This window comes from Urocampus carinirostris, chromosome 11, assembly GCF_059441175.1.
Source record: "Urocampus carinirostris isolate Australia breed hairy pipefish chromosome 11, RoL_Ucar_1.0, whole genome shotgun sequence".
Taxonomy (NCBI): domain Eukaryota; kingdom Metazoa; phylum Chordata; class Actinopteri; order Syngnathiformes; family Syngnathidae; genus Urocampus; species Urocampus carinirostris.
Window position 1 is genome coordinate 4,072,394 of NC_142359.1, and position 15,095 is coordinate 4,087,488.

The 15,095-nt window shown below is 43.9% G+C and overlaps 2 protein-coding genes across 2 annotated transcripts in view; one reads left to right on the top strand and one right to left on the bottom strand.

Annotated features, from left to right (window-relative positions):
- On the top strand, positions 1-13,732 carry slc7a7 (solute carrier family 7 member 7). The gene is made up of 12 exons (XM_088346680.1): positions 1-148; positions 314-449; positions 510-715; positions 834-1,416; positions 4,952-5,077; positions 5,157-5,301; positions 9,248-9,371; positions 9,440-9,543; positions 9,617-9,713; positions 9,791-9,940; positions 11,404-11,587; positions 13,465-13,732. Exons 4-12 carry the CDS (start codon positions 927-929, stop codon positions 13,536-13,538), a joined length of 1,494 nt encoding a protein of 497 aa, XP_088202806.1. The 5' UTR covers positions 1-148; positions 314-449; positions 510-715; positions 834-926; the 3' UTR covers positions 13,539-13,732.
- The window catches only part of oxa1l (OXA1L mitochondrial inner membrane protein), a 16,843-nt gene continuing 15,468 nt past the window's right edge, over positions 13,721-15,095 (bottom strand). Inside the window, exon 11 of the mRNA XM_088346681.1 lies at positions 13,721-13,914. Coding sequence (XP_088202807.1) covers positions 13,814-13,914 — 101 coding nt within the window. The 3' untranslated portion in view covers positions 13,721-13,813. The remainder of the gene's footprint in view (positions 13,915-15,095) is intronic.

Genomic DNA, 15,095 nt, shown 5'->3' on the forward strand with positions numbered 1-15,095 from the left:
CGGAGCCTTTACTCAGCAGATAACAGAAGTGCATAAAAAGGCTCAAGTGCACAGCGAAGAGGAAGCGGCAGAGGAAGAGGACACAGCAGCTAAAGACAGAGATATAACACCAGTTTTTTGGTAGACCTTCACAAGGACTCTGCACCAGGTAACCTTTCAATTGGGTTCTGGGTACCGTACTGAATGGTTTTCAGGTTCCCTGAAACCGAGCTGCACCTAGTCTGAGATTAGAAAACAATGATGCCTTGAGTACAACTTGAATTCTGATGAAGAGTGATGATGACAATTGATCATCCTTTGTTTTCCTGATAAGGATCCAAGGGAGCATCTAACCTTGAGTAGGTGGACTTATCAGCACTCCTTTGGACCTTTGCTCTCACGTGTCTACGCAGAGACAGAGGCACCACTTTGATCACATGCAGAGACGACGTCTCTTCTACTCCTAAAAGGTAACGGCTTCCCACCGAGCAACACCTTCTCATCTCCAAGGACTCCATTCTGATTTTTAGCGTCGAAAGAATGCTGGTGGAGAAAGTCCAAGAGGCGTGATTTTCAAACGGCTTCGGCAACTTCGTCCCATTCGAGGACTTTGAACGCTAAGAACAGGAACTATACTTTAGATTTCAGGGTGAAGAAGGATCTGGCTGGTCATCAAGCTGTGTTTGTAGTTCCTGTTGCTGCTGGGAGACTGTTGATAATGAACTTTGGAAAACATGTGAGTAGTCAGCATGCTGACGCTGTGAAAAGTCTTTGCGGTCTGAAAATGCTGAGTGACATGAAATAAGAAAGGTTGGTAGTCTCAGCATTATGTCAACTTGTCTTTTTCTCCACAGATGGCAGGACACCTTTACAGATAGCCGCAGACATTTCAGGTTCACGTCCCTAAAAGACTGGATAATATAGTGCCGGGGACAAACGAGGACAAGATGTCCTTCAGTCAGCTTCCGACAGAAGACGCCTCCAATGGCCGGCCCCCGCCCGCGAACGCCGAAAAATCTCAGGAGTCCATGAAGCTGAAAAAGGAGATATCTCTTCTCAACGGGGTTTGCTTGATTGTGGGCAACATGATCGGCTCGGGGATCTTCGTGTCGCCCAAGGGTGTCCTCATCCACAGCGCCTCCTACGGTCTGTCGCTGGTGGTGTGGACGGTCGGAGGCATCTTCTCGGTCTTTGGAGCGCTGTGCTACGCGGAGCTCGGGACCACCATCACCAAATCCGGGGCCTCCTACGCGTACATCCTGGAAGCCTTCGGGGGGTTCCTGGCCTTCATCCGCCTGTGGACGTCGCTGCTCATCATCGAACCCACCAGCCAGGCCGTCATCGCCATTACCTTTTCCAACTACATGGTGCAACCCATCTTTCCCACCTGCATAGCGCCCTACGTGGCCAACCGACTGCTGGCCGCAGCCTGCATATGTGAGTAGACCCCGTCTTTCCCGTTACACAGAAGTGAAACCGCCCGGAACGAGGAAGTCTGCTGCTGGACTTCACGTTCCTGTTTGAACAATCCCCGTACAAGTCTTGCTCTTGTCGTGGAGAGGACAACAAAGGCTTCCCTGGTGTAAAGCTGACCTTTCCGAGTCTGACCAATTGAGCAAAGTATTAAGAGACACCCGTGTGACATGCCTGCTATGCAAAACTGGGCCTGTGCCAATGCCTGGGCAACCGCAAAGGCAGAACTCGGGACGAGTCTCCCAAATAAGAGCGAAATACATGTATTCCATTTATTTGCAAGGAACAGCACTTCTACATCCTGAAAGCATTTTATGACTTCACTCAAAGAGACACACACATTGATAAGAATAGCTGATTGCTCCAAGTTAAAGTCCCTATTGAGCTGAGACTCTGACCCCGACAGCTCAAAACCGACAGTGGCCGTATGAATTGAAAATAAGTTCCTTTGGGCTTTAAAGAGTTATTTTGAGAGTAGATAGAGCAGATCTTCTGCTCTAGGCCTCCTCTCTCAGGCATGGGAGCTGCAGTACCAAGCTTACTGTTCTGCGGCAGATGATTGTTTCAATTCCACTTTGAAGGGAAACTTAGACAAACACTGTCCTTATCGTCTTTTGGGTCAGGACGTCTGCCATTTTAAGTCAAGTCCCATTCATTTGTGACGTCCTGAATCACAAAATGTCTCAAAGGACTGCACAGGTTACAATGACACCATCCCCTGATCTTCTAAGGCACAGGTGTCAAAGAGGCGGCCCGCGGGCCAGATCAAGCCCGCTAAGGGATTGAATCCGGCCCGCGAGACAACACTCGGAGAAGCGCAAGGGAAAAACAAGCTGCAGGTTGAAATATGTCAACTTGATGTTGAGAAAGCCAGGTGCCTCTCACAAAGGCACTGTACTTGTATTTATTTCTCTCTCTCTCCCTTTCTCTTCTTTCTTTCTCTTCTTTCTTTTCTTTCTTTTCTTTCTTTCTCTTCTTTTCTTTCTCTTCTTTCTCGTCTTTCTCTTCGTTCTTTCTCTCTTTCTCTTCTTTCCTTATCTTCTTTTTTTCTCTTCTTTCTTTCTCTTTGTTTTTTCTTTTCTTTCTCTTCTTTCTTTCCCTTCTTTCTTTAGCTTCTTTCTTTCTCTTCTTTCTTTTCTTTCTCTTTTTTCTTTTCTTTATCTTCTTTATATTCTTTCCTTCTCCTTTTCCTTTCTCTTCTTTCTTTCTTTCTTTCTTTCTCTTCTTTCTTTCTCTTTTCTTTCTTTCTCTTCTTTCTTTCTTCCTCTCTTTCTCTTTCTTTTTCTCTTTCTCTTTCTCATTCTCTCTCTTTCTTTCTTTTCTCTTTCCTTCTCTTTAATCTACTAGTACGGCCCCCGACAGAATGTTTGTTCTATCGTGTGGCCCCCGAGTTAAAATTAGTTTGACACCCCTGTTCTAAGGCACCTCAACCAAAGCTTGGTGTGCAAAGGCTACCACGCAACTGACACTTTTTTGATCATCTGGTTTCCTTAGCAAATGTTCAGGCTGAGGAACATTTTAGGCACAGGACGCAACACGGCCGATTTTGAGTCCCTGAAAGTGAGTAAGTGCTAAACCACTGGTGTCAAACAGGCGGCCCGCGGGCCAAATCAGGCCCGCTAAGGGATTGAATCCGGCCCGCGAAACAACACTCAGAGAAGCGCAAGAGAAAAACAAGCTGCAGGTTGAAATATGTCAACTTTATGTTGCCAAAGCCAGGTGCCTCGAACAAAAACACTGTAGTTGTATCTCCGGCTCTCTCTCTTTCTCTCTCTCTCTCACCCACCCCTTTTCTCCCACTCTCTGTCTCTCACCCCTTTTCTCCCACTCTCTGTCTCTCACCCCTTTTCTACCACTCTCTCTCTCTCCCTAACCCCCTTTCTCCCACTCTGTCTTTCACTCTCTGTGTCTCTCTTTTTCTCTTCCTTTGTTGCTCTTTGTCTCTTTCTCTCTGTGTGTCTTTTAACCTCTTTTGCTCTAACTTCCTTTTCTCCCACTCTCTGTCTCTCACCCCTTTTCTCCCACTTTGTCTCTTTCACTCTCTGTGTCTCTCTTTTTCTCTTCCTTTGTTGCTCTTTGTCTCTTTCTCTCTCTGTGTCTTTTAACCTCTTTTGCTCTAACTTATTTTTTTCCTTTTCTCTCTTTTCTCTGTCTCTCTTCATACCCTTCGCGCTTTCTTTTCTCTTTTCTGTCCTGTCTTTCTATTTCTCTATGGATTTCTTTCTTCCTCTCCCTTTCTTTCCCCCACTCTCACGTCTTTTTACGCTCTCCCTCTCTCCTTTTTCCCCTCCCTTTTTCTCTTATTTCTTTATCTCTTTTTCTTTCTCTTTAATCCACTCGTCCGGCTCCCGACAGAATGTTTGTTCTATCGTGTGGCCCCCGAGTTAAAATGAGTTTGACACCCCTGTGCTAAACCAACACAGCAGCTTCCCAACAGCATGTGAGAGACTAGACCGCGCCTCCCGTCCTCTGAATCGCAATCCGAGTATCTTCTTTCTTTTCTCTAGCAACAGACCTTCGCCTCCGTCGGTGGTCTCAGAAAACCTATGTTAAAAATGTGTTGTCTTTAAGACTCCTTCCTGGCGAGTTCCAACGTATGCTATCAGTATGCTGGAAGACGATCGTGGTGGTGTTGACTTTTGGTGTGGAGCACAGGTGTCAAACAGGCGGCCCGTGGGCCAGATCAGGCCCGCTCAGGGATTGAATCCGGCCCGCCAGACAACACTCAGAGAAGCGCAAGAGAAAAACAAGCTGCAGGTTGAAATATGTCCACTTGATGTTGCCAAAGCCAGGTGTCTCTCACAAAGATACTGTACTTGTATTTATTTCTCTCTCTCTCTCTCTCTCTTTTCCACCCCTTTTCTCCCACTCTGTCTTTGTCTCTTTCACTCTTTCTTTTCCTTTTGTTGCTCTTTTCTCTTTCTCTCTGTCTTTTAACCTCTTTTGCTCTAACTTCCTTCTTTCCTTTTGTCTCTTTTCTCTTTTTTTCTTCATACCCTGTGCGCATTCTTTTCCTTTTTCTCTCCTTCTGTCTTTCTATTTCTCTTTGGATTTCTTTCGTCCTCTCCTTTTCTTTTCCCCCCTCCCTCACAACTTTTTATCTTTTGTTTCTCACGCTCTCTCCCTCTCTCTTTATCTTTCTTTGTCCCGCCCTCTCTCCTTTTCCCTCCCTCTTTCTCTTATTTCTTTATCTCTATTTTTCTTTCTCTTTAATCTACTCGTCCGGCCCCCGACAGAATTTTTACTCTATTGTGTGGCCCCCGAGTTCATGAGTTTGACACCCCTGGTGTGGAGTGTGAGGCCGATAGCTTGTTTTGGTCTTTCGGTGGAGTAGCCCTCCAAAAAAACTAGGTTTCAGAGTTGCTCTCCACCGTTTCCTGTATGTTTTCATCAGCAGCACTGCTTCCTCCAGCAAGGAAGCATGAAGGAAACAACTCGCTTAGATATCTGATGCAGATTGTTGCAATGTTTTTTGCTAAGAATCTTTCCTGACCCGCAGGTTTGTTGACCTTTGTCAACTGTGCCTACGTGAAATGGGGAACCAGAGTGCAGGACTTCTTCACCTACGCCAAAGTCATCGCCCTTATTGCAGTGATCATCACGGGTCTAGTCAAGATCTTTGAAGGTTCTTAGTATAAAACACTTAATGTTCTGACTCATCGTCAACATTAGGGTCACAAAGCCTCGGTTTGTGGTGTCGGTAGGTAACACGCAGAACTTTGAGGGCCTTTTCGACGAGTCGTCCAGAGATCCCGGGGACATCGCTTTGGCTCTTTACTCTGCCTTGTTCTCCTATTCTGGCTGGGATACACTCAACTTTGTTACGGAGGAGATCAAGAACCCAGAAAGGTATGTAGAGAAATACTCAGGGACGCTCCGCCCCCCTGCGACCCCCCCCCCCCCCCCCAAGCTCCTGGGTTTTAGGCAATTTACTTGTCCAAAACCATGCTTATATTTATCAATTAAGTAATATTTTTAGAAGAATAAAATAATTTGCCCACATAACTGATTTTTTTGTAAATATTGCAAGATAAGTTCAAATGCAGTTCAGTCCCTGCAGCTTGAGCAACAATGCGGCCAATTTTTCTAACGGCCGCCAGGGTGCGCCAGAGCAATAAAGGAAAGAGTGAGACAGTCGGATTTTGAATTTGTTTGCTACGCAAGAGAAAAAGTGAAAAAGTCGGAATGCCTTTGGGGTTCAAAAACAGCGGAAATCCGCGGATCCGCGGAAAATTCTGATCCCTGAATACTGTATTTGAAAGAAAAATGACCGTTATCTAAAAATGTTAATGTTGCAGGGCTAGCGAACGATTCCTCTAGGACAGGGGTCGGGAACCTTTTTGACTCAAAGCGCCGTAAAAGCAAAATATATTCATTTTATTTTGGGAAAGAGCCACACCATATATTATGAGACAAAATTACTAAAAGGCTAAACCCACGCCCCAGACAAAAACTTTAGCACATTTATTTTTGATGATTTGATAAAAATTATGAAAAGAGAGTAATGCCAGAGCCTCAAAAACAATCAACAAACATACCACTTTAAACTTGTCTCTTTCTTGCAATGACTCAAGATCGGTTGAACTCATTTTGACCCTTTTTTTCATACATATTGGTTCCAAAACCAGATGCAAGCAGTTATTTTGTAAAAATGTCACAACATTTTGCAAACAGGGAGCCTGATGTGCTTACCTTTGGCGCAGACGGAGTAGGGCGAGAGATGGGAGGGAGTGCTTGCACTTCTTGCATAGCTCCACCCGTCCCTCCAACTCAGCCAATCAAATAACTTTAAGCTCTCTTCCGGTGTTTCGGCGTATTTACAGTTTGTTCTGTGGATTTCATCATAAGGTACCTGAACACTGAACACAGATTATATACTGAGCTTTTATATAAAGGATTTTTTAGCGTTGTACAGCCAAAACTAGTTTTTTTTGTGTGTGACACCGTGACTGTAAATATTTTGCGAAGTAATGCTTTGAAATTCTGATTTGGTTTGGCTTTGCGTGTATCTGAACAGGATTAATGGCTCAAGTTTTGAACAAGCTGGAGAAAATTTGCATGCAATCAAATTTGTCTCTGAGCCACAGGTACCCATAGAAAGAGCCATAGGTTCCCGACCCCTGCTCTAGGAATTAGAAAAATACTTACAGTTTACCACCAGGGTTTCTCAAGTGTTGGGTCAGGGCCTATAAGTGGGTCCCGAAACTGTTTTCAGTGGGTTGTGGGTCTTTGAAAAAAACAAACAAACAAAAAAAAAACGGAGGGTTGATTATACAATAGATAGCGATAATGCTCCGCTCGGTCTCTTTTTCCTATTCAATCAGTCGTCTCTGTCCCAATTGTGTTTGAGAGGGAGCATGTTTCATTTTCTAGTAATTTTGCTGGTTTTATTTCCTTTTTCTGCATAAGAAAGTTAATGATAAGGGGAAGGAAAATTGGAAAACAGTGACAACAATTGAGTTGGAAAAGGAAATACAAAAACGGTGTAAGAGTGTCTGCCATTGAAGTCAACACTTCGAGCCGCACTTGTTGGGACCAAACCCATACCACAATTGTTAACTCTGGATTATTTTTCAAAGCTAACCCCAAAACAGTAACATTGGAACTGGTTAAAACTAAAACTGTGGAGTTTCATTTGCAAACTGCGCTTCAGCCTTGTTCATTCTTGGTCTTTCCTGCAACCGCCTCTCTTTCAGATACTTTTCCTCTTCTCGTAGCATCCACGAAGGCATGAGTTTGTAGGTTTCTCTTTTCAGGTGGTTCCAATCGCCAGGAACGCTAACATGCTCCTGCCAGATAGCTAACAAGCTGGACTTTTTATCCCCTGAGTTGAGAGAAGAGAAACCTCCAAAATCATGCAGGGCATGTGGCCCTCGAGGACTGGAGTGCCCACCTCTGCTCTAAGGGAATTCATGCTCCATGACACAAAACAAAATTGACACGTGGAATTGATTCATTCCCTTCGACAATTCCTTCGAATTGGTCAATAACGACGAGGGGGCAAGACTAGAGAAACAAAGGTTCTCCCAATCTGAAAAAGGGGTTTATCTTTCTAGCTCTTCCACCTTACACTTCGCTTAAGTGGAGGATTGGGACTTTCTTAGCCCTAAGGTGAACGCGATTTTTAGATTTAATTCATTGGTCCCCTTAGAGCAGGGGTGTCAAACTCATTTGAACTCGGGGGCCACACGATAGAACAAACCTTCTGGCGGGGGCCGTACTAGTAGATTAAAGAGAAAGAAAAAGAGAGATAAAGGAATAAGAGAAAGCGGGAGGGAAAAGGAGAGAGGGCAGAAGAAAGAAAGAAAGAGAGAGAGAAACAAAAGATAAAAAGTCGTGAGAGGGGAAAAAGAAAGGAGAGGAAGAAAGAAATCCAAAGAGAAATAGAAAGACGAGAAGAAAAAGGAGAGAAAAGAGAAAAGAAAGCGCGAAGGGTAGGAAGAGAGAAAGAGAAAAAAAAAGGAAGATAGAGCAAAAGAAGTTAAAAAGACACAGAGAGAGAAAGAGACAAAGAGCAACAAAGGAAGAGGAAAAGAGAGACACAGAGTGAAAGAGACAGAAACAGAGAATGGGAGAAAAGGGGTGGAAAAGAAGAGAAAGGGAGAGAAAAAGAAATACAAGTACAGTGTCTTTGTTCGAGGCACCTTTCTTTGGCAACACCAAGTTGACATATTTCAACCTCCAGCTTGTTTTTCTCTTGCGCTTTTCTGAGTGTTGTCTCTCGGGCGGGATTCAATCCCTTAGTGGGCCTGATCTGGCCCGCGGGCCACCTGTTTGACACCTGTGCCTTAGAGGAATTCACTTCGACCGACTGTACCGGGGGAAAACAACAGGCATTACATTACAAAAATAGCAGAATGTCAAACATATATAACAGTGGGACAATGACGGCAGACTGTTTGAATGGGCCTGTTGTTTGAGGTACATAGATAGATACTTTATTCATCCCCGTAGGGAAATTCACACTTCCAGCAGTATCCTTTTGTTGTTCATTAAGAGATTAACAGGATGGCCTCGGGGTGTGTGTTGTAGTTTAGCAACAGCGGAGTGGATGACGTCACACGCTAGTCCAAAAGTTCGACGTCCCTGCAGCAGATGGAAATCTTTGTGCCCAGGGTTACACCACCTCGTGTTCACGTAGATAGCGAGTCTGCCTCCTCTCCGCTTCCCACAGGCTTTTGTGTCTCTGTCCCTAAAAGCGCTGAAGCCGGGTCGCTCCAGATAGCTCCGGGTAGCTCCACGTTAGCGTCCGGAGTAATGGCAGATGGGATCAGGCTTTTCCCAAAACAGACCCTCCTAATTCTTATTGTCCTGCATCTGCGCCTGTGTATGGTAGTGGTGTAGTGGGTGAGTGATATCCTGGACTATTGCGTTTGCCAGTTGGATAATGGACCTGATATTTAAGCCTAGAGAGGTTGGGTGTGGGTAGATTGATGATTTTGGTTCCCGTGTGAGTGACACGCGTGTTTGGTGAGTTTGAAAAACACTCGTGGAGCAGTACAAGAGGATGGGTTGAGCAATATTTTGGTACAGCAAATTTTCAAGAGTAAGGAGACAAATTAAGAGGAAGGGGGGGTGGAGAAATAGGATTCATCTTCTCCAAAACCCTCCCACAGTGTTGTGTTCCTGAAGGGAGATCAATCAGGTGGATTTGACTTTGGCAGCAAACTAGACTTGGGTTTTACCTTCACAAAAGTCAACAAGTTGAAGACATGAACCTTGGGAAAGATCAGAGGGGCATCTGAAATAAACTACATTCAATATGGCAGTCATCTCATGTTCTGCTGGTTTTCAGGAATCTGCCACTGGCTATTGCAATTTCCATGCCCATTGTGACTATCATCTACATTTTGACTAACGTGGCCTACTACGCCATCCTCCCCATGAACGCCATCTTAGACAGTGATGCTGTCGCTGTGGTGAGTAGAGAATATCACCCTGTCCACAATTCTTCATTATCATCTTGGTGTAACATGTGCAACCACAGACCTTTGCAGACCAGGTATTTGGAGTCATGAACTGGACCATCCCCTTGGCGGTAGCTTTGTCGTGCTTCGGAGGGCTCAACGCATCCATTCTTGCTTCCTCCAGGTCAGTGTTGAAGACGCAGGTCATTATCTTACTTAGCTTTCCTAAAATCTACTTGGTTGGATTGCCTGTGAAGGTTGTTCTTCGTGGGCTCCAGAGAAGGCCATCTGCCGGACTCCTTGTGTATGATCCATGTGCACCGCTACACACCCATCCCGGCGCTGCTCTTTAATGTGGGTCAACAACTCCAAACCATTGTCCTTCATTTCTGCATTCAAGCGTCCCTCAACTCCGCTTCTTCTGCCTGCAGGGCGTCATGGCTCTCATCTACTTGTGTGTGGAAGATGTCTTCAGGCTTATAAACTACTACAGTTTTAGCTACTGGTTCTTTGTGGGCCTTTCTATTTTGGGACAACTGTACCTGCGCTGGAAGCAACCAGACAGAAAGAGGCCATTGAAGGTACTGTACTTTAGTGTTTCTCAACTGGTGGGTTCGGGACCTTGAAGCGGATTTCTGACCTGTTTTCAGTGGGTCGCAGGCTTTTGCCTTGGCAAAACAATGCTAAGAAGAAAAACGGATGGTCAATGACACTCCTTAACTGTAGATGGCGTGTTGACCTGCTCGATCTGTTTTTCCCGTTCAGTCAGTCGGCGTCGTCCTGATTGTGTTTGAGAGGGACCACATCTACTTTTATTGAGATTTTGCTTGTTTTATTTACTTTTTCTTCCCATAATAAGTTCAAGAAAGTTAGTGATAAGGGGAAGGAGAAGTGGGAAACTTTACGTCCATCTCCTTGGCCGCGCTCCTAACTCTGGGGGGCCCTCCCCCCACCAAACTGCATTTATTTAGGCAGAAGAAACAAAGAGAAAGAAAGAAACGCCCCTTTGGGCGGTACCAATATTTGAAACAGAAACGTGATACCATCTGGTTTAGAGATACACACTTTTTATGGAACTAGTTTAAGCCCACTTTACAGGAACAGTGACAAGGTTGAGTCGAACAAGGAAACAATTGCGAAATATGAAACCGGTGTACAAGTGTCTGCCGTTGAAGAGTCGGTGGATGGTAGAGTAAATGGTTTAAAAATGTGATCATTTTAGCTTTTTGAGTTCTATATTTTTTATGATCTATATAATTAAATTAAATTGTAGACGTGCAGGCAGCACGGCAGCGCAGTGGTTAGCGCATGTGCGGCACAGTTCTCCTGCGTGGGTTCAAATCCAGCTCCAGACTTCCTGTGCGGAGTTTGTATGTTCTCCCCGTGCTTGCGTGGGTTTCCTCCGAGCACTCCGGTTTCATCCCACATACCAAAAACATGCATTTCAGGTGAATTGGCCGGTCCAAATTGTCCCTAGGTGTGAATGAGAGAGCGAGTTGTCTGTCCCTGTGTGCCCTGCGATTGGCTGGCAACCAGTTCAGGGTGTCCTCTGCCCACTGCCCGATGATTGCTGGGATGGGCTCCAGCACCCCCGCGACCCTACTGAGGATAAGCGGTGCAGCTAATGAGATGAGATAATGAAATGATTATTGTTGTTTAGGTATACGTTTTATTAAACTTATTTTAGTAAATAGTTTAAAGCAGTTTTAGGGGGTTGATTAGATAGATATAGAGATAGATAGATACTTTATTCATCCCCGCAGCGATATAGGCTTCTATGTGAGTATATAGGGTACTTAAAGTCGTTTTGGTTTTGCTGGTCCATTTGTTTTTTGAAAAAATGCAAACACATTCTCCTTTCTGTGCTTTAAACTGCACAATTCTTTCATTGGATATAACTTTTTTGTTTGATTTAGGTCACAGCTTGTATTACGGTAGAATGTCAGGTCCCTTAAGTCAATCCAGTTGAGAGACGTAGCTGGAGACTGTTCAAAACCTGTATGTCTTAACGGCTATGCCAACCCTAACTGCCTTTCCCCTACAGCTCAGCCTCTTCTATCCCATCATTTTCTGCCTCCTCACCGTCTTCCTGGTCGTGGTGCCCCTCTACAGTGATACCATCAATTCCCTGATTGGTATTGGCATCGCCCTGTCTGGTGTTCCTGTTTACTTCCTCTGCTGCTACACTCCATCCTACAAGAGGCCCATGTGGTTACGGCGGATAATTGGTAAGAAAAATAATCGCAAATATGAAATATTCTTAACTCATTCAATGCCAGACGTTGCTCTTGAATGGCCAAGTTGGGCCATTCTGACTCGTTTTTGAAGGCATACAGAAAGTTTTGTTTGACATATTAAAATAAGGCTTCAACCCTGATCATTGATAAGAAAGTATGTTTCTAGGTTTTACCATTGTTAAGTAGTTTCTTGAAAATACTAGTTTCCGAGAAAACTTCTCATCTCATCAGCTGCACCGCTTATCCTCAGTAGGGTCGCAGGGATGCTGGAGCCCATCCCAGCAATCATCGGGCAGTGGGCAGGGGACACCCTGGACTGGTTGCCAGCCAATCGCAGGGCACACGGGGACAGACAACTCACTCGCTCAGTCAAGGGTCAATTTGGACCGGCCAATTACCCTGAAATGCATGTTTTTGGAATGTGGGAGGAAAACGGAGTGCCCGGAGGAAACCCACGCAAGCACGGGGAGAACATACAAACTCCGCACAGTAAGGCCGGGAGCAGGATTAGAACCCACTCAGGAGGTTCCCACGACCTCAGAACCACCCCCTAACCACTGCGCCGCCATGCTGCCCCTCCGAGAAAACTTATTAGATTTATTTTTGCATTTGTGGCAGCTCTATTATCTAGACCACAGGTGTCAAACAGGCAGCCCGCGGGCCAGATCAGGCCCGCTAAGGGATTGAATCCGGCCCGCGAGACAACACTCAGAGAAGCGCGAGAGAAAAACAAGCTGCAGGTTGAAATATGTCAACTCTCTCTCTCTCTCTCTCTACCCCCTTTACTCTGTGTCTCTATTTTTCTCTTCCTTTGTTGCTCTTTGTCTCTTTCTCTCTTTGTGTCTTTTTAACTTAATTTGCTCTAACTTCCTTTTTTTCCTTTTCTCTCTTTTCTCTTCCTACACTTCGCGCTTTCTTTTCTCTTTTTTCTCCTTCTGTCTTTCTATTTCTCTTTGGATTTCTTTCTTCCTCTCCCTTTGTTTCCCCCTCTCTCACGACTTCTCTTTTTATCTCTTTTGTTTCTCACGCTCTCTCACTCTCTTTTTTTCTTTCTTTGTCCCGCCCTCTCTCTTTTCCCCCCTCTTTCTCTTTTTTCTTTATCTGTCTTTTTCTTTCTCTTTAATCTACTAGTCAGGCCCCCGACAGAATGTTTCTTCTATCGTGTGCCCCCCCCCGAGTAAAAATGAGTTTGACACCCCTGAGCTAGACAATGCTTTCCATAAACAAGGGCACTTTGCTAGCAAAATAACATTTTATTGCTGAACTTACACGTGAACTTTGCCACAAGCTTTTAGCGTCGGATGTTGCCGGTGACGTGATCACACGATTTCAGTAACCATGGCTGTCGCGTTACTGTAGACGTGCACGAAACGTCATCCCTCTCTGCCACGATGAGGATAGAGAGCATGTCATCTTTTTTCAGAAAGAGAATTCCCCTGTCTGTACTTATCCATATATTCCCTTCTCCCACACCTTTCACTCCGCTTAGTCGCCTTTTATGGCCGCCAACACACTCGTATATTGTTGTCTTACTCATATATAATACGTCCTTGGGTGTCCTGAAAGGTGCTTCGAAATACAATGTACTATCATTATTTAGTCCAATCCTACCTTCCAAGGCCCCCAACTCAATTGGGTTTGAGACCACTGCTCGAGAGTAACTCAGTTACTAGCTAAGTTACTTTCTGGAAGAAGTAGTAACTTATTACTATTATAAAGTAAGGTGCCCAACACTGGACATGACACACCGTGTACTTTCTTCTTGCTGTTTTTCTATGCAGGTTTTGTCTTTTATAGTGTATCCAAGTAATGGAGAAAGCCCTTTTTTGATTTGGTAGGGCCCTCATCCAATTCTGTGTGTTTTTCAGCTCGGTCCGGAGTGTTCATCCAGAAAGTGTGTTTCTCGGTTCTGACAGAAATGGACGTGGATCACGACGACTGAATAAGCCTGCACCTACTTTTTCCGGAAAACATTTTTTTTTACAAGTTATCACACGCCTCGAGATGCCCTTTTTTTGTTAAATGGACTTCGAATAGACATTCTTTGCAATCACACCGTTATCTCATATCACTCCAAACATTGTTCTTCATGGGTTGAGCTATTTATACGAAATGATTAAAGAGGATTGCGTCAGATGTTTTTTGTTTTTTCTATTTTAATGTAAATAGAATTTAAACACAGCGACAACGTACCAATGTATATGTACAGAATACACTTTATCCAATAGTGTCCTTCCACTGCCTCGTCTTGCTTGTGACCTTATCTTTGTTGGGTGTCTGCTGCAAAGGATTGTGGGTAAAGGTCTGCCTCAGTGGACCTGAAACAAAAAAACAAAAAAGGGGCAATTCTAAACCTGTTATGGTGAAAATGATGATCTAAATTTTGAATTACACGAGTGTTACTGATCAGAATTATTCATTATGGAAAATATCAGTACCAAGCAAACGAAATGTATAGTTAAAAAGAAATGTGAAGCACAATACAATTCGGGAATACATTTTTTTAAAAACAAGCCAAACATGAAAACTTAAGGCAAAGGGTGGGCAAACTACAGCCCGTGGGCCACATTTGACCAGCCAGGCTTTGGAATCCGGTCCTTCAAAATAAATTGGTCAAATTATAACAATCCTAAATAGAGTACAATTATGAAAACATGTTTCTTGTTGTGCCAACATTGTCCCTTTGTGTGTCTACAACAAAAATAGTAATACAGAAATACAGGAAAAATACTACAATATGTAGTATTTTGTATTATGGTATATCTGTAATATTTTTGTAGTATTTACCGAGAAGTATGTTTGTAGTTTATGCGTAGTATTTGTTGCAATCATACTGTATTTTATCTTAGTAGAATTATTTTGTAATACTTTTGTATTTCCGTAAAATTCGGACTATAGAGCGCACCTGATTATAAGCCGCACCCACTACATTTTAAAGGAAAAACCATTGTGTACACACATTAGCCGCACCTAACTGTATAGAAACATGAGATATTTACGAAGGAAGACGGTACACAGAAAGAGTTTTAATAATATACGGTACCTTAACTTTCAGACACCAGACTTTTAATAAACAAATACAAATTTGTAGAATTTCATCAGCCACTGAAATACATTATGCCACATCATTGGAAAGTGCAAACTCTTGCGATTACGCTCATATACTGACGATCAGTCTGAAATAAAACACCCGAAAACTATAAAGCCCAAGTAACTCACAATTATGTCCCTTGGGCCGTCTTCAACTTCTTTGAATGTTAGTGAAAATGGCTTTGTTACATCAGGGACAATTCATAGAATCCATCCGTGTCAAATATTGACTCCAAAACACGAGATAATGCCGACAGATAAATAGTTATCCGCCTGAAATATTTCCTCTTCGTCGGACATTGCTTCTTGTAATCCTTTAACTTCGCCACGGTATTTCCGCTTACAAATAAACAGAACCGTAAAAGTATTCCCACTATGGTAGATAGCGCTTCCCTTTTCGATTGGCACC

Coding starts and splice junctions, on each gene's coding strand:
- slc7a7 (XM_088346680.1), top strand. CDS start 927: ATGTCCTTCAGTCAGCTTCCGACAGAAGACGCCTCCAATGGCCGGCCC. Junction 1,417..4,951: donor GCTGGCCGCAGCCTGCATAT/GTGAGTAGACCC, acceptor CCTGACCCGCAG/GTTTGTTGACCTTTGTCAAC. Junction 9,372..9,439: donor ACAGTGATGCTGTCGCTGTG/GTGAGTAGAGAA, acceptor GTGCAACCACAG/ACCTTTGCAGACCAGGTATT.